Source organism: Panthera tigris, chromosome C1, assembly GCF_018350195.1.
Source record: "Panthera tigris isolate Pti1 chromosome C1, P.tigris_Pti1_mat1.1, whole genome shotgun sequence".
Taxonomy (NCBI): Eukaryota; Metazoa; Chordata; class Mammalia; order Carnivora; family Felidae; genus Panthera; species Panthera tigris.
Genome location: NC_056667.1, coordinates 153672648 through 153697653, shown reverse-complemented (window position 1 = coordinate 153697653; position 25006 = coordinate 153672648). Strand labels below are relative to the sequence as shown.

The following is a 25006-nucleotide window of genomic DNA, read 5'->3' as shown; positions in this document are numbered from 1 at the left end:
TCCATATTGCAACTCTGCGATGTCCTAAAACCTCATGACGTTGGTATCCAGCTGGTAGAAAGGGTAAGAGTGTGGCGGAATCATTCCACTTTCCTTTAAAGCCCAGGCCTAGAAGTGGGCTGTCTCCCGTGGGCCACATCTAATTGCAAAGGTAGCAGGAACATGTCAGCTAGCTATGTGCCCAAGCAAATGAGGAAAGAATGATTTGAGGAGACAGATGGCAGTCTCTATCTCGGGTATGCATGTTTGAAATTTGCAAAGACACTACCAAATTGTTCTTCTAAGAAATTGTACTAATTTATACTCCCATGAGTACTCTCCAGAATGCCCCTCCCCCATCCTTGTCAACTCTGGCTATTATCAGTGTGGTGGTTTTGTTTTTAACGATCTGGTAGAATAAAAGTGGTAGTATCTGGTAGAATAAAACCGTATTTTTATTTTCATTTCTTTGATTATGTTGAAATTGAGCACCTGCATATTGCTAAGGCTATTTTTTCCCCTGTAAAATGACTGGTCATTTTTTTCCCCATTATTCCCTGTATTTCAAATACATTTTTATATTTTGGGGGGCATGTTCTCCATCACATTTCTTTTTTGATAGTTTTCTTGGCTCTTTTTCAATCGACTGTCAGAATTAACTTACCAAGTTAAAAAAAAAAAAAAGAAACCTTCTAAGATTTTGGTTTGAAATGCATTGAATCTATAGATTATTTGAGGGGGGGGACCTTTTTAACCAAAAATGGGTGTTATCATGTGGCAACTATTGGGGCATAGCAAACAGCTACAAATCTCAGGTCTTAACAATAGTAAGCACTCATTCCTCACTTTGGTAGGGATCATCTCGGGTCTGCTGGCCTCCACCGGCCCTGCCTGGTGTTCTGCTTCAGATTTTAGGTCCATCTGGGTGGTGTGGCACTTTATTGCAGTTTGGTCTCTGGTCAGCTCTACGGGTGTTCTTCTTTGGGCTCAAGCTAGAGAGCAGCAGCTACCCAGAGGTGAGCTCGTCTCCGTGGTTATAGCAGAGATGTAAAGGGACAGGCAGAAGTATCCAGTGCCTCTGAAACTTTGGTGTGGCACACTGCCAGTCCTGTTCACATTCCATTGACCAACATTAGGAAGATGTCCAAGTCCACAGCCAAGGAGCAACAAAGTACATGTCAGCATTTATAGGAAGAACTCACTTTCGTGGCAGAAGGTATATATTCTTGGAAGGTGGAAAATTGAAGCTAATAATTCATTGTACCACATCATCCATAATAAGAAACCTGGTGTGTTATTACCCCATTTGTTCATTTCTTTTTTAAATGTCCTTGAGCAAAGTTCATAGGAATTTATATAGCTTTTGCATATTTTTTACTAAGTTTATATCTTTTTTGGGGTAAGGGGAGTTGTTCCTATTACTAATCAGATATTTTTCCATAATATTTTCAATTTTTTTTTGTCACATAGGAATCTGTTTTAATGTTGTGAATTACATTAAGAGACTTTTAAATATTTAACCAATCTTCTCATTCCTGAAATTCTTGTAATAAATCTTCCTGGTTAAGGTGAATTTTTCTTTTAATATACTGTTATGCATGGTTAAGTAATACTTTATTTAGGATTGCCAAAGAATTTAATGAGACTGGTACCATCTATTCATATCTTTTTAAAACATATTAAAGACTAAGAATCAGTACTCCAGCAATGCATAAAGACTAAGAATCAGAGATTTTTTTTTAGCTTAAATAATGAGGTTGATAATTTTCATAAAGGAGATTTTATTTTACTACTTAAAATTCTTACTTAGATAATGGAGTAGTCAGACCAGCAAAATGACTTTTTCAACCTTCAAATAAAAGAAAGCACATTAAGTTTATTTCAACATTAAGTGAAATGTTTTTCTGCAGGTTAATGCTTCAAGATAATCAAAATGTGGAAGCTCTAAGAATCCTGGCTCTTTACTATTTGTGTAGGGAGGGGGACATAGAGAAGGTAAGTTGTATTGTACTATTTAAGTTTCCTGTATTAAAAAATCTATAGTTACACACACACATATGCACATATATAAGAGCCTTCAAGAGCTCTTTTAGAATGTATTACATGGTACTTTTTACTTGATTCCTAGAAATACACCTTAACAAAGAGATGAGCTTCTTAAATCAACTAGTAAAGCAAAAATATTATATAGTTAAAACTACCTTAAAAATTCCTTAAATCATTAATTATAGTATATGTGGTTTTCCACATAAAACCCCAGTACAGTATTATATACATGATTAATGTAACTGGTGGTGCTAGGTATGGAAGAATATATATACAAAATATGATTTGTAGTATTTTTACAATTTAACTGTGTTTGCATTATTTAAATGGGCTTAGGATGAAATCCCATTGGACCTTATAATAAGGTACATGTTTCTGTAGTAATGAGCACATTGATTATATACTGAATTATGGAATGCCAAAATCCAGTTTGAAGCAAATAGTATTGTAACAGGTAATAGATTTGAATTGTGTTTAGTCTGGTTAAATCAGTTAATATGATAGCAACTAATAAATTTTTCAGTAAATACCATAAGAATTTCAGTAGGGGTGCCTCTTCAGTAAATTTTCCTGGCATTGAAGTTACTTACCATAAGTGTCTTAGTGATTTTTCTAATCTAGAGAATATTTTAAATATAAACCAGACTATATAAGTAATTTGAAGTCCGATCTCATACAATAGTAATGTTTATACTTATATTATTCATATCTCATGTGTGTCATGAATTAATTATTGGAGAGGGAGCTTGGCATATATAGTTAATTGAATATTATGGGTATCTTTACCTACCCAAAGAATTCCATTCAATAACAGATATTTTAAAAACACATTTTAAAACTCAATTCTTTATTCATAATTCTTGAGCCTTTTAAAAGAATTTTTGGGGCGCCTGCACGGCTCAGTCGGTTAAGCGGTTGGCTCACTCATGATCTCACAGTTGGTGAGTTCGAGCCCCGGATCAGGTTCTGTGCTGACAGCTCGGAGCCTGGAGCCTGCTTTGGACTATGTGTCCCTCTCTCTCATTCTGCCCCTCCCCTGCTCATGCTCTCTCTCAAGAATAAATAAACATTAAAGAAATTTTTTTTAATTAAAAAAAAAGAACTTTTAATACATTTTGCAACATAGATGATTTCACTGGAGTCAAGAGGGAATTTGCAAAAGCAAACATTTTTTAAATGATAATATTTATTCGTGTATATGTCATGTATTCTTTTTTTCTTTGTTATTTTAAAATTATACTGGATACTTTTGTTTTAGGCTGCCACCAAGCTGGAAAACTTAGAAAATGCATTGGATGCCACGGAACCACAAAATGCTCAACTTTTTTATAAGATCACAGTAGCCTTCAGCAGAACTGTAAGAGTGCCTGCAATGTACCAGAGTTCTGTATCTGTAGCTGGGAATGTAAAATAAGTCACGAAGGTTGAGGCACCAAAAGGCATATGGCCTAGAGTGAAAATACCCTACATATATAAATATGTGATAACATTCCTAAGAAAATCCGTTTGGAGGAGATAACATAATTTCTCACCAACCATAAGAAGACATCATAAAGGCTTCATGGAAGGCTTTGTTGAGCCTTTAAGGATAGGAAAGTGGTAAATTCCAAAGGAAATGGGAAATCATGTATTTTAATCAGAGCGTAGGATTTATGATTAGAGTTATTCTTTGTTTTGTTTTTTAAAACTACAGTTGACCCTTGACTGACACGGGTTTGAATTGCATGAGTCCACTTAAAGCAGATCTTTTCAGTCAATACAGTACAGTACTGTAAATGTAGTTTCCTTATTATTGTGATTTTTTTAATAAAATTTTCTTTTCTTTAGCTTATTTTATTACAAGAATACAGTATATAATACATATAATGTACAAAATATGTGTTAATAGACTATGTTATCAATTAGGTGTGGTCAGTAGTAGGATATTTTAATAGTTAAATATTTGGGGAATCAAAAATTATATGCAGCTTTTGAACTGTGCAGTGAAGGGTGGAGGCCAGCACCCTACCCCCATGTTATTCAAGGGTCAGTTGTATTTGAAAAAAAGTTTTAACATAGGTAAGAGACAATTTTGGTGGGGGAAATGGTTGGGATCTTTTTGTTTTAATAATAATAAAGAAATGTTTTTATTACAACATCCAATAAGAAGAAGATAATCAGGAATGGAGTAGAAAAATACAGCAGAATCTCAAAATCAATACAAGGAATGGAGGATTGAAAAGTTAATTAAACTAATTCCTTATTTAAAAAATAAGGAAAAGGTACACATAAGTAGATGAAATAATAGATAAACTGAAAGAAAAAAATCAAGGATATCAATTGTTAAATGCCATGAAGAAACTGATTCTTTTGTTAAAAAACAGATTGTCAGATTGTGTGAGATTTAGAGGGGAAAAAAATCCCTGCTATTACAAAAGTTTGAGTTAAGGAAGATATTTACCTTTTTTTATTTATTTCATTGCCAGATCATTTATTTTGATTAGTTTTTAATTAAGCTTAAAAAATTCAAGCAGTTTAGAATTTTACTCTTAAAAGTTACTGTGGTAGGGGCACCTGGGTGGCTCAGTCAGTTGAGTGTCCCGGCTCTTGATTTCAGCTTAGGTCATGATCTCCGGGTTGTCAGTTGGAGCCCCACATCTGGCTCTGTGCTGGCAGCACAGAGCCTGCTTGGGATTGTCTCTCTCCCTCTCTCTCTCTGCGCATCCCCTGCTTGCGATCTCACTCTTTCTCTAACATAAATAAATAAACTTTTTTTAAGTTATTATGTTAGAACATTATGTACTTATTTTAGTAGAGTAGCCATTTCTTGAACTATTTTTGAAGCTTTTATAACAAAGATTCTAATGCATGATCTTTTTTTTTTAAGTTTATTTATTTTTGAGAGAGAGAGTGTGTGTGTGTGGGCACGATCAGGGGTTGGGCAGAGAGAGAGGGAAAGAGATTCCCAAGCAGGTTCTGTCCTGTCAGTGTGAAGCCCAGTGCGGAGCTCAGTTCCAGGAACTGGGAGATCCTGACTTGAGCCAAAATCAAGAGTTAGACGCTTAACTGAGTTACCCAGCTGAGCCCAAATGCATGATCTTTAAAAATATTTGCCCTGAAACCATAAGAGACTCTTAAATATAGAGAACAAACTGAGGGTTAATGGGGAGGGGAGGAAACAGAGGGGAGGGGAAAATGGGTGATGAGCACTGAGGAGGGCACCTGTTGGGAGGAGCTCTGGGTGTTGTAGGTGAGCAATGAAGCTTGGGAATCTACTCCCGAAGCCAAGAGCACACTCTATACACCATATGTTAGCTAACTTGACAATAAGTTATATTTAAAAATATTTATATACTACCTTTTTCCCATTAAAAAAATAAATTAGGAGAAAATACAAAGAAGAAAGTAAAAATACTAATGATCTCACCACGGAAAACTTAACATGTTTAACATTAAAGTGTTTATCCTTTCTCTGCACATATACACAATTTTTAATAAAAAGAGATGATATAAAATAAAATAATAAAAAAATGAAATATTTGCCCTGGTGGTATACCTTCTCCTTAGGGGGAAAGCAAATCCTTGTCCTAGGTTTTGATTTGATAAACTACATATATATGTACATATACATATCTGTAACCTTAAAGTAATGATTTCCTCATCTAATTTATAAAACAATGATAAGACAGTTTGAAAACAGTCCTAAAAAATACACTTGTGTAGCATCTTTAGAGTATACTTTCCAGGAAGCTGTTGTTTAAAAGCAGTGTTCATGAGGATTTTAAGTTCTGATTAGATGTAAACTCTTTCTTGCTGCACTGTCCAGGTAGTAAATGGAGAAGTTTTATTTTCCTTTAGTTATTAAATCTTTTTTTTTCATTCTATTTCTATGAAGTACAAATAGTTTGTATATTTAGAAAAAAAATAATCCTCCCACCTGAGTAGAAGTGTTTGACTTCTAAATTTTTTTTTCTTTTTAGTGTGGACGAAGTCAACTCATTCTTAGAAAAATTCAGACATTACTACAACGAGCTCTTGCTTTAAACCCTGAACAATCAGAATTTGCTACAGAACTTGGATACCAAATGATTTTACAAGGAGACATGAAAGAAGCATTGAAGTGGTATAATACTGCCATGAAACTGGATGAAACTAGTGTCCCCGCACTAATTGGTATGACAACTGTTTCTATAAGTGTTCCTCAGATATATATACATAATAATTCCTTTTCATACCTGCTATTAAAGAAGAAAATATGTTGTGGTTTTCTAAAATCAAACTGTCCTCTACTATCCACAATAGAAAAAAACATAAATCTTTAAAAATAAAGTTTTCATTTTTAAAAAATTTTTTTATGTTTATTTATTTTGGAGGGGGGGAAGAGAGAAAGAAATCCCAAGACGTGGGGCTTGAACTCACAAACTGAGATCATGACCTGAGCTGAAACTAGTCGCATGCTTAACCAATTGAGCCACCCAGGCGCCCCTTTTTAATTTTACTTGGTTTTAAACAGAGAGAGCATGAACTGGGGAGAGGGGCAGAGGGAGAGAGAGAGAGAGAGAGAGAGAGAGAGAGAGAGAGAGAGAATCGGAAGCAGGCTCCATGCTCAGCACAGAGGCCAACCCAGGGCCCAACCGACTCGAGTCGGATGCCCAACCGACTCGAGTCGGATGCTCAACTGACTGAGCCATCCAGGTGCCCCTAAAGTTTTCATTTCTTATATAGTATCTTGCGATAATAAACTTTTATGGGGGTAGTTCCCATAAATTCTGAAGTCCTTAGTAACTGATTTTATATAGGTACAAAGCTGGCAATTTTATTTCCTTTTATTCTCTTTTTCTTCTTTTTTAAATCTGATGTAGTATTTATGACTTTATTGTATTTTATTATAATGTATCAATACTTTAATATATTATGGGGGGAAAAACCTATTTTATTAATCCTTGTGTTGTTAGCTTGACGTGTACATACCTGAATGGATGTGGACTTTGACTGTTTTTGTCCTATTTGGCTTTAGGAGTTATCCGATGTCAATTAATAGAAGGGCAGTTACAGGATGCAGATCAGCAGCTCGAATTCCTTAGTGAAATTCAGCAGTCTATTGGAAAATCTGCGGTACAGTATTTTATTTTATCAGATCGTATAGATCCTAGCTACTGTTTATAAAATATGAAATTTTTTTTAGTAATAGTAATGGCTTTAAAAGACTAATATATGATAATTTTAATGTATGATTGCATTTACTAACTTACCTCCTTGCAGAATTAGACTTTAAGTAATCTTGTATAAGAGTCTAAAAGTTTGGCGCACCTGGGTGGCTCAGTCGGTTGAGCGTCCGACTTCGACTCAGGTCATGATCTCACAATCCGTGAGTTCAAGCTCTGCATCAGGCTCTGTGCTGACAGCTTGGAGCCTGTAGCCTGCTTCAGAGTCTGTGTCTCCCTCTCTCTGACCCTCCCCCGTTCGTGCTCTGTCTCTCTCTGTCTCAAAAATATATAAGCATTAAAAAAAATTTTGTTTTTAAAAAGTCTAAAAGTTTGTCCAAGCTAATACTTAAATTTGAATAAATATTGCACATAAATAGCACTTCATATGTGTTTGAAATCTAAGTAGAAATAAATGGCTTTACAACTGAATGGGATAATTAATGGCAACTGCTTAATTTGTAGGAATTAATTTATTTACATGCAATTCTTGCTATGAAGAAAAATAAGCGACAAGAAGAAGTTATTAGCATGTTAAATGATGTTCTGGACACTCATTTTTCACATTTAGAAGATTTACCACTTGGCATACAATATTTTGAGAACTTAAATCCTGATTTCTTACTAGAAATTATTACAGAATATCTGAATTTCTGCCCAATGCAGGTAAGTAATTCTGGGACTTTTTTTCAGTGAAAATATTTACAACATCATTTACACAGTGTTTTATGAATGTGCTAATAAATTGTCTTTCACATATTAGATTATATCTGCATCTTATAATGGTAGTATTCGTATCTATATTAGTTGAAATAGTTTTTAAGTCAGAATATTTATGCCAATGACGGCTATCAAGTAATAAATGTTTTGGTTTATAAATATTCACTTGTAGTTCATAGAATGTTAATATCTTCACTTCAGGAGAAATATTAGAAGTTGTTTAAGTCAGACATTCATGTAATACTTGAATCTACTCCATAGCATCTTTTTTTTTAATTTTTCTTTTTTTTTTTTAACGTTTATTTGTTTTTGAGAAGAGAGAGACAGAACATGAGTGGGGGAGGAGAGAGAAAGAGGGAGACCCAGAATCTGAAACAGGCTTCAGGCTCTGAGCTGTCAGCACAGAGCCCGACGCGGGGCTCGAACTCACGGACCATGAGATCATGACCTGAGCCGAAGTCAGACGCTCAACCGACTGAGCCACCCAGGCACCCCTGAATCCACTCCATAGCATCTTAAGGGCCCATCCAACCTTTGGGTACACCTAAAAGTGCAGTTCTTACTGTATAACTATAACTGTTAGACTGCATTTCCTGTGTTAAATCAGACTTAACTTCATGTTAAAAAAAATTCACCTGTGTCCTAGTCATCCTCCTGCTCTCTGAAGTGGCACGGGCAAGTCCAGTTACTTAGCCAAAGCAAGGGTTATTCCTCATTCATAAAACAGACCTTCAGATTTTAGAAATTAGTTTTCATGTTCTCCCTAAACAAGTCCAGGTTTTTAGCCATTTATTTTTATATGACATAGCTAGAACCCTGCTCGTGGGCCTGAGGATAGCCTTTCTCCTGTTAGTAAGCTCTCCTTAAGGTCACTAGTCCAAATGTGGGTTTGGCCCTGGCAGATCCTCTTCTCCCTAATTCTAGATGTTCTTCTAGCTTCTTTTGTGAATCATACGATATTATCAACCCCTATTGAATTAATAGTTAACTAAAGTCTTTTGATCTATTATTCACTGTAACTTAGGACCAAACTGTAGACTGTACATTTATCCCTGTGAAACCTTATCTCCTCAGACTCCTCTCATAATTCCAGATTACCGTATTATTTTAGATCCTGATTGTCATCTATTTTATACAGATCTTTAGTGTCATCCAATATCTTCCTTATGCAGCACTGAGTAGAACTGAAAATGGAGGCTTTTATTGAACTACCAGAGAGTTGTTTCCAAACTGATGTGGATCCGTTAGTCAGCACTTTCTTATTACGACAGTAAGCAGATGACTTTACGTTATATTCAGCTCATGCTTCAACACAGGAATATCATAATAGGAAGTGTCAGATGTTTCATTGCTAAAAGCATAATTCTTAGCATTCTCCCTGATTTACAGCTTCCATAATTGTGTTAATAAGGAAATGAGGATAATGGCCTTTCTTTAGGGAAGCCATGCGACTTTTGTTGATCACTATGTCATTTTCTAAACTTGTATAAATCTGTTTTTTTTTTTTAATTAGCCCTTTGGGGGCACTTGGGTGGCTCAGTCGGTTAAGCATCTGGCTCTTGGTTTTAGCTCAGGTCATGATCTCATAGTTCGTGGGATCGAGCCCCACTTTGGGCTCTATGCTGATAGTGCAGAGCCTGCTTGTGATTCTGTCTCTCCCACTCTCTGCCCCACTTCCCCCCCCCCCACCCCACCTTGTCCTCTCATGCTGTATCTCAAAATAAATAAACTTAAAAAATAATAATAAATTAACCCTTCTGGAATAGGGTTGATCCAAGTCTTCCCTGTCATGATGTGCTTTCAGTTGCTTAGAATTAGAATGCATTTTTCAGTACTTGTGCAATAATCAGAATTCACTCAATGAATGCTTGTAGAGTACCCAGGACTTTGCTTGGAGCTGGGGAAGTAGTTGTGAAAGGATAAAGTACAGCCTTTGTCCTCTATGAAGCATATATATAACTAGCAGGAGGAGACAGATAATATAACCAATTATATGGTGTATTAGAAAATCTCAGAAGAAATAGGTGATAATTTTTTTAAATCTTTTTTAATGTTTATTTATTTTTGAGAGAGAGAGGGAGAGCACAAGCAGGGGAGGAGCAGAGAGAGAGGGAGACACAGAATCTGAAACAGGCTCTAGGCTCTGAACTGTCAGCACAGAGCCCGACGCGAGACTCGAACCCATGAACTGTGAGATCATGACCTGAGCTGAAGCTGGACGCTCAACCAACTGAGCCACCCAGGCGCCCCTAGGTGATAATTTTAGATAAGATGATCTGGTTAGGCCTCATTAAGTGGTAAAAGTTGAACAAAAACGTGGTGTTCATGTGGAGATATGGTATAGATTGTCTCAGTCACAGAGAACAGTTGTGCAATGGCCCAAAGGCCACAAGGAGACTAATGTGACAGGGATGGAGTGAGGAGGAGGAGGTCACAACAGAGAAAGCAGACCACGTAGGTCCTTAGAGGTGTTGTCCCTCCCCTGGCATCAATTCTGAGTACAGTGGGGAGCCGCCAGAGGGTTTACAGCGTCATCTGACTCAGTAATTTAAAAAGGATTTCTGTGGCAGCTGTGCTAAGAATTAACTGTAGGTAGAGCAAGAAATAATGTGTTAAGTGGCAATTGTGTCCCTAGTCCACAACATTTTGTGTTCCCACCCACCCCCCCATATAACCTTTGTCAGCATGGCAGCACCTAATTAACATTCATAATGGTATTTCCATGGGGAAATATCAGAAAGGCAGACTTGCCTCTCCAGTTCTGTTCCTTGGCCCTTTTATATTTTGTTTTTAATCAGACGGATGTTATCTTAGAGATTGTCCACGTACAATTCACTCTGAAAGTGTTTACAGCAAAAATGACGGTTGTTCTCAATAAATAACTCTTAGCAGGTGGTAAAGAACCTTTGCCACCTATATCACCTACACTTTCGCTGTTTTCAGTTACACTGAAAAAATAAATACTTTTGAAGAATTTACTCTGTATTCATACTATGTGAAAGAGTGTAAAATTCTGATCTTCAAGGCACATAAAGACCCTAACCCTATAAAAGAAGCAAAACAAAACATGAAACTACTTTGGAATTGTATAAGATAATGTAGGATGCTAAATTTTATTACGTAACTTATAAGTACTGTAGAAATTTAAAGAAGTCGATGTATTGTAGGCATCAGTGGTCATATTTTGAAATAATTTTTGAGTGCACATTTTTTTGTGACTCAACATAGTGAAGAGATGTGGTAGTTTCTTTTCAGTAGTCACGTCTCATTGTAGGAGTGATTGTAAGACACTATACTCTAGTTAAAAATATATATGTGTGGACGGGCACCTGGGTGGCTCCGTCAGTTAAGCGTCAGACTCTTGACTTTGGCTCAGGTCACGATCTCTCTGTTTGTTAGTTTGAGCCCTGCATGGGGCTCTGCACTGACAGTGGAGAGCCTGCTTGGAATTCTATCTCTCCCTCTCTGCCCCTTCCCCACTTGGTCTCTATCTCTCTCTTGAAATAAATAAAAATAAACTTAAAATAAAAAAGAGTATATATGTATGGAGTGTAGGGGGACGATGGGGAAGATTATTTTTCAAATTAAGGACACAGCATCAGTAGGTCAAAGCAGGGAGAATAAACGTTTGATATTTAAACTAATATCACATTTGTAACTTGTGAGTGGGTAACCCTTGGATAAAGATTGGTTGGGTAGACAGCCATTAAAACAATAAACAAATGTTATAGTACTGTTTTAGTTACCATATTCACTATGTATTAATAAAAAGAGAAAAAAAAAATCCTTTGAAAGCCTTTGACATGCCAGGCAGAAAAGCAGAGAACGTGAACGTGTGAGACATTTGGTATAATACACATGAGTGTGTTCTACCCTCTGACTTCTAGGAAAAATAATTTTCTAGAAACTGAACTTACAGTACTCTAGGGAGTAATGCAAGTTACTGAACTGTGTAAATCATAGGCAGGTCTAGAATTAGAACTACATTGCCTTGACTCTCATTTCCAGCAAGAAGTTCTGTCTCTCAGTTATCTTTCCTTTGAGTATGTTTCCTTGACAGTTTTTGAACAAATATGCTCCTTTCATGTTATCAGATCAGTAACTGTAATAATCTCATAACTGTTTTGCTGAATAAAAGCCATTACATGGGCTGTTCACAGATCCCAAGGGGATAAATTAGTATTAGTCATGTTATAGGAAAGATATTATTGCAAAAATAGAATAAGAGAAATTTTGGGAAAATAGGTAGTTTTGCTAGTTACACTAAAATTTAGTATGTTTGTTTACTTTTAGCTAAATACTAATATAATTATAAAATGATGTGCTGATTTGTTTTGTTTAGCCTGCAAGTCTTGGGCAACCTCTTTCTCCACTTCTCAGACGTTGTACCTCAATCCTGGAGACTATAGTAAGAACTGTACCAGGTCTACTGCAAGCTGTCTTCCTTATAGCAAAAGTGAAATATTTATCAGGTAGAATATAACTTAAAAACTTAAATTGACCTTTTAATTCTGATGTTGATAAAAACAAAGGTATGTTTAAGCACTCCACATACTTGAAGAATAGTCACATAAGATGCATTTTACTTGTGCACAAACAAATAATTTTAGTCCAAAATAAGATTGTGTAAAATTTCATTAAATTATTTTGTGTTTAACTCTTTATAAATCAGCATAAATTTTCATTGTTCAAGTGAATTGACAGGAAAAAGCAGTTGTACCATTTACAAAAAAGTCCATCAGATGGTACTTAGATGGCAATAAGAATTCATAGCCATTAATCCATAGTTGACTCATTGGTATAGCCAGATGCAAAGTTTACCAGGTTTCACGCCTTTATGAAATGTGTTGATTAATTCCTGCTTAGTTTCTGTGATTATGTATAGCTAAAAAAAAAATAACCCCAGGTTTATAACCTTAGTTTTTTAGGACACAAACAGGTGTGTGACTATACACATAATAGATCATTCTTTGTGCTTATGTTTATGTACCTTTGGTAGATGAATTGCCACACAAAGTAAATTAAGTTTGTAAAATCATAAAGAGTAGAAACCAGCTTAAAGATATTACCATAAACAATTATTTCTTGCATGTAATGGAGAGAGAAGATTGACTTTATAATTTATCTGACTTCAGTTTTAACTGTTAAAAAAAGAACTAGGTGATCTCAAAAGTTTGTATCTCTGAAATACTCTATATGTAAGAAGTGGCTTTATAATACCTTCTTCTGATTAAGTTCTACTATTGAGCCACATGATATTTCTACTTTTCCTCTCAGTTGAAAGGGTATTATCTACTAGGTGATTAAACAAACTTTGAGTTCTGTGATTAATTTATCAAACACTTACTATTTATTTTGAAAATTGATATAAATCAGTCTCAGTATAGTATTACTTACTTGCCAAAGTTTCATAGATGGACACTCTTTTTAAAAAGAGCAGCCTTGGGGCGCCTGGGTGGCTCAGTTGGTTAAGTGTCTGACTTCGGCTCAGGTCATGATGTCACGATCCGTGAGTTCGAGCCCCGCTTCGGGCTCTGTGCTAACGGCTCAGAGCCTGGAGCCCGTTTCAGATTCTGTGTCTCCCTCTCTCTCTGCCCCTCCCGTTCATGCTCTGTCTCTCTCTGTTTCAAAAATAAACGTTAAAAAAAATAATAAAAATTTTAAAAAATAAAATAAAAAGAGCAGCCTGAAACCATTTGAAGTAACGCTGGCATGTGTCCAAATAACGGTATCCTGATAAATTGCCAAATGCAATGACTTCTGACCTGAGAACTACCTGGAGTTGGACCAGTCTTCACAGGTTAGGGGCACAGACACGAGCCACAAGTTCAGGGGTTGCCAAGGCCATCTGAACTTCTGACTAGCTGACTACAGATTCAGGGTTTCTATGACTCCTCAGCTTCAAATTCGCTAGAATGACTCATAGAACTGAGGAAACCACTTAATTAGAGTTTTAGTTTAGAAAAAAGATACTAATCCAAACCAGCGAAAGAGAGAGATGTACGGGGTGGGGTATGGGAGGGTCCCAAATGTGAAGCTGCCATTGTTCACTATAGAGTACACATAAACTTTCCAACATATGTGTATATGACAATACATAAAGAACATTAATAGCCAGGGAAACTCAACTCAGGTTTAGAGTTTTTAATTAGAGAATCATTATATAGGCACAGATCGAATCATTGGGTGTGTGATTGAACTCAGTCTCCAGGATCCTGCTCCCCAGTCCAAGTAGAAAACATAGTTCAAAGCCCCAACCCTCTAAGTACTTGGTTGGTCTTTCTGGCGGGGATAGTCCCCATGGAGTCATCTCCTTAACATAAGCTATCTAGGGCCTCACCATGAGTCTTCTCACTTAGGTAAATGATCAGAGCTGACCTCAAACAACAAAGATTTCCCTCTCACTTGGGAAATTCTATGATTTCAAGACTCCTTCCCAGGAAACGGGACAAAGGCCAGCCAAATTCTGTGTTACACCAGACCCTAACAAAGAGATACATGTAGGACAGAAATATCTTTCATTTTCTCCTTAAGGGAAATTGGGCTATTCTTCGATAAAAATGTGATGTTGATGTGTTCTTTGTTTATGTGGCTATTTTCCCCAACAGTGATTACCCATTTCTCATTTTTAAATATTTAGTGACCTTCTAAATACTAACTCCACACATCTTTCCACCTCATCACCATTAAACAAAACAATAAAAATTCTGATCTCAATTATTCATACAGTCCTCATATTCTTCAGTCTCTTATTTATAAATCCTGATTCTTTTCCTATGTACTTTCCCCCTTAGCAGTAACCTCCAGGTTATCTCCTTAATTCTTTTACATGGAGGTGGTAATTTGCACACCAGGTTATTATCCTTAACCTTTCCATTTCCTTTTCTGCCTATTCGATTCTTGAGCGTTAGATCTTATCACAACAAAAAATAATCCAATATTATTTATTATGTTTGATGGTTGATTGACAAATTTTGATACTATATTTATTAAGTTATTATGCAGCCTCAGCCAGTTACTCTGTCTCTAAGAAAACTGTTTTCTGTTTATGTGGATTTTGTCATTGGTAGTTTAGGCCTTTGGGAACAGGAAGCCCTAAGTATAAGTCTTATTTGGTCTATTGAGGTATCATGTAAGGTTAAGGAGAGTAATGGAACAGAGAATAATTTAGGGCTTGCCCTTCCCCCATGCTCCTAACAAGGTTGAATGGGGAGTTGGGCTCCTATACCTAGCCAGTCTATGAGATGGCTTTGGGCAGATCACTGTAGGTTACATCACTAGAAAGTTCTTCTGGGACCTAGAGTTCATGCCCTTCCTTCTCTGAAGAGCCTCTTTTGACCCCAAGTACCAGCCGAGCCTAACAGATTCCACCCATTCTTGTCACTTTAATTTTGATCATTTCTTCCATCTAAGACCCCCAGAGGTACAGAGTATGCATGCCCAAAACACTGACTATTTCAGTTGGTATTTAAAAGCATATTAAATCAGTAGTTCATATTTCTGAATGTCTGGAATATATCCTTATGCTTTTTTTGTTCTATATACAGTGATAAAATTTCTAGCCAAAAATAATTCCAAGACTAGATCTTCTTTGTTAATGTAAGGGACGCTACAGAATTCTACCTATTTAAATGTCTGTGTTTTGCAAAACTTACTGTAATAAAATTGTAAGCAAAATTTTTTTGATCAGGAAAATAAATAAAGGTACATTTATGGTCCTCTCGGTAACAACAGTAATGGACTCTGATCCATCCATTCACAGCTTTTCTCTGCCTTGCTCCTTATGGAGCTCCTTATGGACTTACAGGTATATCCTTTCATGAAGTCTAGAAGGAGGCTAGCTACCTGGTGCAGGTAGAGAGGTTACACTGCCTTATGAATAGAGAACTTTAGTTTAAATACTGGAACTCTCCATAAACTCCTCATGACCCTCTTCTCTCTCACATCTCTGTCTCTTAACCATTTGAATTACAATGCTTTGTTTCTGTCATTAGGTGACATTGAAGCAGCTTATAATTACCTGCAACATTGCCTAGAACACAATCCTTCTTATGCAGATGCGCATCTCCTGATAGCTCAGGTTTATTTGTCTCAGGAAAAATTCAAATTGTGTTCTCAGTCACTTGAACTTTGCCTGAGCTATAATTTTAAGGTAAGTATTCCAGATTCACGTGGGAAAGGACATATCACCCTCCTTGAACCTTTAGCAGATACTTACATATTCAGCTATCTTGCATTTTTGCTTATATGTTTTGCTAATAAATGTATTTTTAATGGAAACAAGTTTGGATTCACAAGCAGTGGGAGAAAACATGGAGGCAGCTGTGGTATAATTAAAAAACTGTAAGGAGTTGGACACAGAATACCTGGGGGTCAGTGTCTAGTCACTTATCTCTCTGAACCTGTTTTCTTTTCTATAAAACTCATATAATAACACCCTACAGTTATAATGAGCATTAAGTGCAATAATGGATGTATATAAAAATAATTGTAAGCTATAGAACATTATGCCAAATATTTTTATGTGTAAGAACTTTATTTTACTGCTTTTTTCTTTCTTGGATTGTGGCTTTAATAACATCTTTTTAGAGTCATCATCAAAGAACACCTAGTCATTTTGAAAGTTCATATATGGTTTGAGGATATAAACACACTAGGTTTCTATCCAAGATATTCTGTGTTACATCCCATATCTCTAAGCATTGGGGAAAATCATAGGTTCAGGTGCTTCCTAACTACCTAGAATCATGGAGGAGCTCCTCAAACTTTGGCTTTGGTTCACAGGGTCTTGAACCCTATTATGTGAGGACGCTTCAGTGGACTGGATAATTCAAGATTTGCAGAAGGCAGTGCCTGCTTCTTATGTTACTAGTTCTCAAGACGGGTGGTACATTATGACCCCAATGCCAGTACCCTATCCCAAGAAATTGAAATCTCAGAGAGAAGAATAGAAGCATGAGTAAATTTACACAAAACCCATCAGCAAATGTGATGCCTCGTTAAGGCTTAGAGCTGCAGCCTCCAGGGCAGTTGTAGCCATCCTAGACATTAGATGACTGCCACACTGCCTCATTCTGGATCATCTCCTTCCTTTGACTCCTTCTTCATTCATTTTGTCATTCTCTTATTTTTTTCTGTAAACACTTTGGATAGCCAAAATAAAGATAGAAACTTCATTGCTACAGGTTTCAGAGTAGTATCAGTGGGTAACACCAAGTTTGACTAAAATGTTCTGAAATTTTTAATCCTAAAATTAAAAAATAGAAGAAAAGGGAAAAACTGTGTTTCTAGAAATCTAATGACTTTATATCAGTACTAGAAGTCCCAGATAAATGCCTTGCCTGAAAACTAAATTTCTTAGAATATACTTGCCAGCCTTGGGGCACCTGGGGGGCTCAGTCAGTTAAGCGTCTGACTTCAGTTCAGGTCATGATTGCATGATTTGTGGGTTCGAGTCACATGTCGGGCTCTGGCTTGACACAGAGCCTGGAGCCTGCTTCAGATTCTCTGTCTCCCTCTCTCTCTGTCCCTCCCCCACTCATTCTCTCTCTCTCTCTCTCTCTCTCTCTCTCAAAAAATAAGATAAACATTAAAAAAAATTTTTTTAAAGAATATATTGGCTAGTCTTTTTTTAAAGTATTTTCTCTTCTATCATGGTAAAAGCCCATCACCTGGTTTGTTATCCAGAAGGATGCTAGAGAATGGCAGTTTCCTTGAATCTGGTATCACACAGTAAATGATCACAAAATTAATAAGAGGGCAAAAATAGACCTCAGGTACATAATACAGGCTGAGTGTCCTCAGAGATTCTGTTATTTTAATGTTTGGTGGATTGTAAATTATGTGTTGATGTTGTATGTATATTCTAAGGAAGTATTTCTGAATATTATTTTTTCAGGTGAGAGAATGCCCTTTGTATCATTTGATAAAAGCTCAGTCACAAAAGAAAATGGGAGAAATAACAGAAGCAATTAAAACCCTGCATATGGCAATGAGTTTACCAGGAATGAGGAGAATTGGAGCTTCCTCAAAATCAAAACACAGAAAAACTGAAGTTGATGCAAACCATCGTTTATCAGTCTTTCTTGAGTTGGTAGAGGCTCACCGCTTAAATGGAGAACAGGTAAGTCAAGTTTTAATTCAGTAGTTCAGCTCTGAACTTTTATACAAGTGTACATATTAGTAGGAAATGGAAAAGCTAAAATTGTTTTCTTGGCCAAATGATAAAGTTTAGAAAATTTCTCATTACTTTGAACCAAATCATGTCCTTTCTTCAAGTCCCTGAAGTTAAACATAATTTGTACCTGGATGGCCTTAGGTATCAGTGTACTTACATTAGCTACCAGGCAATAGAATAACATATGTGTAATATAATATGAGTAATAATATAATACGTACCATGAAATGTATGAATGTAGTATAACGTATATAGCAATATAATGTGTGATGATCTCAGCTACCATGAAAGGTAATAATATAATTGTCATTCTGTGAATTCCTGAAAGGACTCACACACATGCACATACACGTATGTACATGTGCACACAAGTACTACTGGAATCAAATGAAAGTACCAATCTGAAATTCTAATAGTTGAGAAAACAAAAGGAACACTTAATGAATATACCTTTGGTAAATTTATAGGGTGATCATAAAATCAAATACTTAAAATAATATATACAATAATATAATGCAGTATAATACAACATAATATTACATAATATAATATAATATAATATAATATATAATAATAAATAGACAGGAAGTAGGCAAGGATGCAATTCTGAGAGAGGAGTTAAAGCCTTATAGAAAATGAAGAACTTAACATCATTTAGGTCTGTTTTTTAGATTGCAACAGTTGCTAGTCAGTTATTTTCATATTTTAGCAGAAATGAAGAAGGCTGTGTCTAGATTCTTGCCAAATCGCAAAATAATTTCTATTTCACTAATACATTAACATAAATACATAACAAGAACCAGTTCTACCACAGATAGTCGATTCTAAAATGCACTATTTTTTTCATGTTAATGTTTCTGAAATCGGAATGTCTTATATTCTCTAAAATTGATATTGATCTTAAAAGACATTTTAGTTTCATTGAGGTACAGACTTGAAAATGAGGTAATGTATTCAGCTGAGGCATAACAGAACTGCTCCTGGTATAGGGAATAAAGTAATCTGCTACTTGGTGAAGAGCCATTTGGTACAGTGGATGATTGTGGACTGGATCCCATCAAGGGGGCAATAATGAACATGGCTTCTTAACTCTCCAAATTTCATTTTCCTTGCTGCAAGATGGGGGTTTTTGTGAGAGGGCTTAGAGGGGTTTTGTGAGAATTAAATGGGTTGATATAATGCTGGATACAAAGTAAATGCTTATTAAATTACAGTAGCAGGAGCTCTTTCATAGCAATTGCCATTGTCCTAGTCATGAAAACACTTTTCACCTAAAAAATATTCATACTGTCATCTGAATTTGGTCTCTGAGTTTAGTTTTAAATTTTTGTACTTTTCAGAAATCTGTCAATTTTCATCATACCTGTGCTATAATTATTGTTTATTCTGGATTAGTAGAAAATCTTCATTTCTAATGTAATTTGTTGAATATTTTGAAAGAATGTTATTTTAACTTCATCTTTATAGCATGAGGCAGCGAAAGTTATACAAGATGCCATCCATGAATTTTCTGGGACATCTGAAGAATTGCGTGTTACTATTGCTAATGCAGACCTAGCTCTGGCCCAGGGAGATGTTGAGCGAGCTTTAAGTATGCTTCGGAATGTTACCGCTGAACAGCCTTATTTCATAGAGGCCAAAGAAAAAATGGCAGATATTTATCTGAAGCACAGAAAAGAGAAAATGTTATATATTACTTGTTACAGGTAAATGATTATTTCAACCCATTGTATTTTGACACATTTACTTCTTAAAATTAGTTCCCAGATTTATTTCTTCTTTCTTTAACTGCTTTACAGAGATATTTCATAGACCCTTTCCTTAATATGTTCTACTACCAACCACAGTCACACTAACCAAGCAACTCACTCTCCTAAGACATAAATCATTAATGATGATGATTATTTTGTGGCTTACTCTAGATTCTTAACTCTCCTCCTTCATTAGATGTTATTTCTAGACCTTAAACCTTTCTGTTTGGGAAGGGGAAAAGCAACTGTTACATATATTCTAATAGCTTAAGAAAACTATAATATAACAACAATTCAGGGGCTAAATGGTCATATTTAATGCTCAGCATAATAGTTATAGCAATAGAAAATTATGACTTAGTATACACCACGCCAAGGTATGGATTACAAATTTTCCTTGGTGAAAGGTCAGGTGCATTATGTCATACACTGGTGCTCTTATTGGGATCGACAACACGCACAGGTTGTTCTTACTCTTATAAACATACAAGCACACACTTCATGTAAGAAGAGATCAACACTCTTATCTGTTGAGAACATAGCACAGTGTTGATGAATTATTTCATTGGCTCATCTATATCATGTAAATATCAAAACTTAGAAAGCTGTTCAGGTTCTTTGTAGGTGCTGAGTGATTCGAAGAAACTGAGCAGCACCTGTGTATGGGTGGATGAACTGGAGGTCCTAGATCTTATTCCCTGTGATGTTTCCAAAAGATCAGCACCGTCATCTCTCATGATCAGAAGATGTTTAAAAATAAGATTGATTTGTTTTGGATGCCCTATAGTATAATAGTTAAAAGCATAGGTCTTGTTTCAGGCAGATCTGACACATTAGTTATAGACTTCAATTCTTAGTGTCATGTATAAAGTTATACCTCGCATATAGTTTTTGGACCAATTGAGTGAGATGCTGTACATTACTGATAGCGTCACATCCTGTTTTGGTGCCTTCGCTCCTACATCATTTCAAAATTAAAGGTAAAAAATGTATTTTCATATAATGAGAGCTTATATGTTTACTGTCTACCAGTACTCTTGTTACCTGCATATCAAAAAATGGAAAGATTTAATGGGAAAAAAAAAGTTGATCTAGCATAAATAATCTGGGTATGAATGGGTTGTTTTTTTTTTTTTTTCTTTTACAATGTAGAAGATACTCTGAAAGCTATGGCTTAATTGAAATAAGTAAACTTACTTTTTATTTAATTCTTTTGGAAGAAGATATTTATATTCAGGATACTAACTAGAATTGGTCTGATTTCTAGAGAAATTGCTGAGAGAATGCCCAGCCCTCGTTCTTTTCTTCTCCTTGGTGATGCATACATGAATATACAAGAGGTAAAGTTTCTGATGCTACTGAACTTAGATTTAAAAAACAAACAAACAAACAAAAAACTCCTTTTTGTGATTAGCATAATATTCTATTTAAAGGAATGTTTTAAGTGTTATTTAAAGATCCAGTCATTACAGTAAAAAGGAAATAACCATTATAGTAAAAAAAGTTGTTTTCAAACTGAGATCCAGTAATTTAGCATTATCATTATTTGAAATAGATAGGATACCAGAAACAAGGTAAGAGTCTCTTTTAAACAGAAAAATGAAGAGAGCCAGTAATGAGTTACACCTACACTAGTGACTGTCACCTCTCTGACAGTGGTAATGTTTCTAGACTTTACTATGTACTTTATTTGTCTCACTGAGTGAGTACTACAGATACAGAGCTTAATTACAGAAATGTTGCCCTTTAAAAGGATCCAGCGAAGCTGTTTATTCATTGCTTATTTTTTGTATCTGCCAACATTAGCCAGAAGAAGCCATAATAGCGTATGAGCAAGCATTAAATCAGAATCCCAAAGATGGAACACTGGCAAGCAAAATTGGGAAAGCGCTTGTCAAAACTCACAACTACTCAAAGGTAAGTACTTTATGTACTTGAGATATGCCTATTGGATTAAATGTTTCAAACCCTGCTCTCTGAGAAGTCTACAGCAAGCACTGTTTGTATCTTGATGGTTATAAACTCCAAATTTATATTCACAAACTGGAATTTATGTTAAAGATTTTGTCAGTGTCTCAGATTCTTGACCACTGCATTTTGCAAAGACTGGAGCCTAAAGTTTACTTCTGGCTTCATCTTGCACCTAAACCCTGCAACCAGTCAATTGTGATAACATTATATTTCTTTCATTATAGGACAAAGCATAATAGCTGTCCTTTCTAATGAACCAGTTTTGGTAAGCCATGTGCTTTTATTTCCCTCTAGTAGGGATAATGGATTTTCCTTTAGTTGTTATATTCTTGTTCTATTCCTGGTAACTACTGAACATATATATTTGCATTCAATGCATTCAATGGCCTCTGGAATAAAACTGGTAAAAAAAAAAAAAAAAAAAAATTCACCAGTTTTCATTAACTGCTTTTCATAAGAAATGCCAGTTGCCTTATGTGATGTTTGATTGTCTAAAAAATGGCATATTTAACTGATAGGTACATGCCTGAGTTTCTGCTAGGTTATTTCCAATTTTTCTATGCTTTAAATCTATAATGTATAAAATATCTATGCTTGAACACCATTCTCATTGCCTTATTTTCCTAACTGAAACGGATTTTGTTTAGGCAATCACTTACTATGAAGCCGCTCTGAAAAGTGGACAACAAAATTATCTTTGCTATGACCTGGCTGAGCTTTTATTAAAATTGAAATGGTATGACAAAGCAGAAAAAGTTCTTCAACATGCTCTAGCTCATGAGCCTGGTATGAAAGTCTTTCTGATTTGAAAAAAAAGTATACCATATCTGATATGTCTGATCTATTTTATTTTTATATTATATAAATGTTCATTTGTATTCTCGGTATTATATATGTGAGGTTGGTTAATTCATTATCAGAATGTCACTCTACTAAAATAGGACATTTGAATGATCTAATAACAGATTTATGAAACAGTTAATTGTGCCATAGAAAGATACTTTACTTTCCAGAATAATGTGAAACTACATCTGATGTTTAGACAAGTAAACATTTTTATAATCTTTCCTCTTAAGTTTTTTTTTTTTTTTAAATTCAACACAATCCAAGAATATAATATGTAAGTCTCCAGTTTCTCATGTGAATTCTACTTGCCCTCTTCTCAAACTACCTTCCTAGAGGTAATACCATTTTTGTGTTTCAGTGTATATGTAAGTACATAAGTATAATATGCATAATTTTTCTTTTTGAATGTATTGTTCTTCCTATTCTGGAATTTTTTCCCCAGATAGCATATTCCAGATGTTAGTACATTCATATCATTCTAATGGCATCATAATATTCTATAACTCAACAGTTTTTTTTTTTATTATGACTCCATGTTTTTCTCTTTTAACTTTCTTTCAATTATTGGACTTTTTTTAAGTTTATTTATTTATTTTTGAGAGAGAGTACAAGCAGGGGAGGGACAGAGAGAGAGAAAGAGAGAGAGAGAATCCCAAGCAGCCTCTACACTCTGCACTGAGCATGTCATGGGGCTCGATCCCATGAACTGTGAGATCATGATCTGAGCTGAAAGCAAGAGTGGGATGCTTAACCAACTGAGCCACACAGATGCCCCCAATTATTAGATATTTAGCTGATTTTCCATTATTTTAATATTTATAAACTATGTTACAGTGAGTATCCTTGTATTTCATTCTTTGGTATATAGTTGCTTATATCCTTTTTTTTTTAGTACTCTTTTTTAAAAATTTTTATTTAATTTATTTTTTAATTTACATCTAAGTTAGTTAGCATATAGTGCAACAATGATTTGAGAAGTAGATTCCTTAATGTCCCTTACCCATTTAGCCCATCCCCTTCCCATAACCCCTCTAATAACCCTCTGTTTGTTCTCCATATTTATGAGTCTCTTATGTTTTTATCTCCCTCCCTGTTTTTATATGATTTTTGCTTCCCTTATGTTCATCTGTTTTGTATCTTAAAGTCCTTATGTGAGTGAATCATATGATATTTGTCTTTCTGTGACTAATTTCGCTTCGCATAGTACCTCTAGTTCCATCCACGTAGTTTCAATGGCAAGATTTCATTCCTTTTGATTGCCGAGTAATACTCCACTGTATGTATACACGACATCTTCTTTATCCATTCATTCATTGATAGATATATGGACTCTTTCCATACTTTGGCTATTGTTGAAGTGCTGCTGTAAACATTGGGGCGTGCATGTGCCCCTTCGAAACAGCATACCTGTATCCCTTGGATAAATACCTAGTAGTACAATTGCTGGGCCGTAGGGTAGTTCTGTTTTTAATGTTTTGAGGAACCTCCATACTGTTTTCCAGAGTGGCTGCACCCGTTTGCATTCCCACCAGCAGTGCAAAAGAGATCCTTTTTCTCTGCATCCTCACCAACATCTGTTGTTGCCTGAGTTGTTAATGTTAGCCATTCTGACAGGTGTGAGGTGGTATCTCATCGTGGTTTTGATTTGTATTTCCCTGATGATGAGTGATGTGGAGCATTTTTTCATGTGTCGGTTGGCCATCTGGATGTCTTCTTTGGAGAAGTGTCTATTCATGTCTTTTGCCCGTTTCTTCACTGGATTATTTGTTTTTTGGGTGTTGAGTTTGATAAGTTCTTTATAGATTTTGGATAGTAACCCTTTATCTGATATGTCGTTTGCAACTATCTTCTCCCATTCCGTTGGTTGCCGTTTAGTTTTGCTGATTGTTTCCTTTGCTGTGCAGAAGCTTTTTATTTTGATGAGGTCCCAATAGTTCCTTTTTCCTTTTGTTTCCCTTGCCTCCGGAGACGTGTTGAGTAAGAAGTTGCCGTGGCCAAGATCAGAGAGGTTTTTGCCTGCTTACATTTAGGTCTTTCATCCATTTAGAGTTTATTTTTGTGTGTGGTGTAAGCAAGTGGTCCAGGTTCATTTTTCGGCATGTCACTATCCAGTTTTCCTGGCACCACTTGCTGAATATCAATTCCACTGGGTATTCTTTCCTGCTTTGTGAAAGATTAGTTGGCCAGAGATTTGTGGGTCCATTTCTGGGTTGTCTATTCTGTTCCATTGATCTGAGTGTCTGTTCTTATGCCAGTACCATACTGTCTTGATGATTACAGCTTTGTAATATAGCTTGAAGTCCGTACTTGCTTATATTTCTTAAGAGTAAGAT

General features: G+C 35.6%; 1 protein-coding gene across 2 annotated transcripts in view; it reads left to right on the top strand.

Moving 5' to 3' along the window:
* The window catches only part of TTC21B (tetratricopeptide repeat domain 21B), an 85342-nt gene that overhangs the window by 19718 nt on the left and 40618 nt on the right, over positions 1–25006 (top strand). For both annotated transcript variants that reach the window (XM_042994614.1, XM_007074628.3), the window contains 12 exons: positions 1890–1974; positions 3284–3382; positions 5985–6177; positions 7022–7119; positions 7674–7874; positions 12271–12400; positions 15923–16080; positions 17827–18051; positions 19573–19811; positions 21124–21196; positions 21663–21773; positions 22475–22613. In XM_042994614.1, coding sequence (XP_042850548.1) covers positions 1890–1974; positions 3284–3382; positions 5985–6177; positions 7022–7119; positions 7674–7874; positions 12271–12400; positions 15923–16080; positions 17827–18051; positions 19573–19811; positions 21124–21196; positions 21663–21773; positions 22475–22613 — 1751 coding nt within the window. The remainder of the gene's footprint in view (positions 1–1889; positions 1975–3283; positions 3383–5984; positions 6178–7021; positions 7120–7673; positions 7875–12270; positions 12401–15922; positions 16081–17826; positions 18052–19572; positions 19812–21123; positions 21197–21662; positions 21774–22474; positions 22614–25006) is intronic.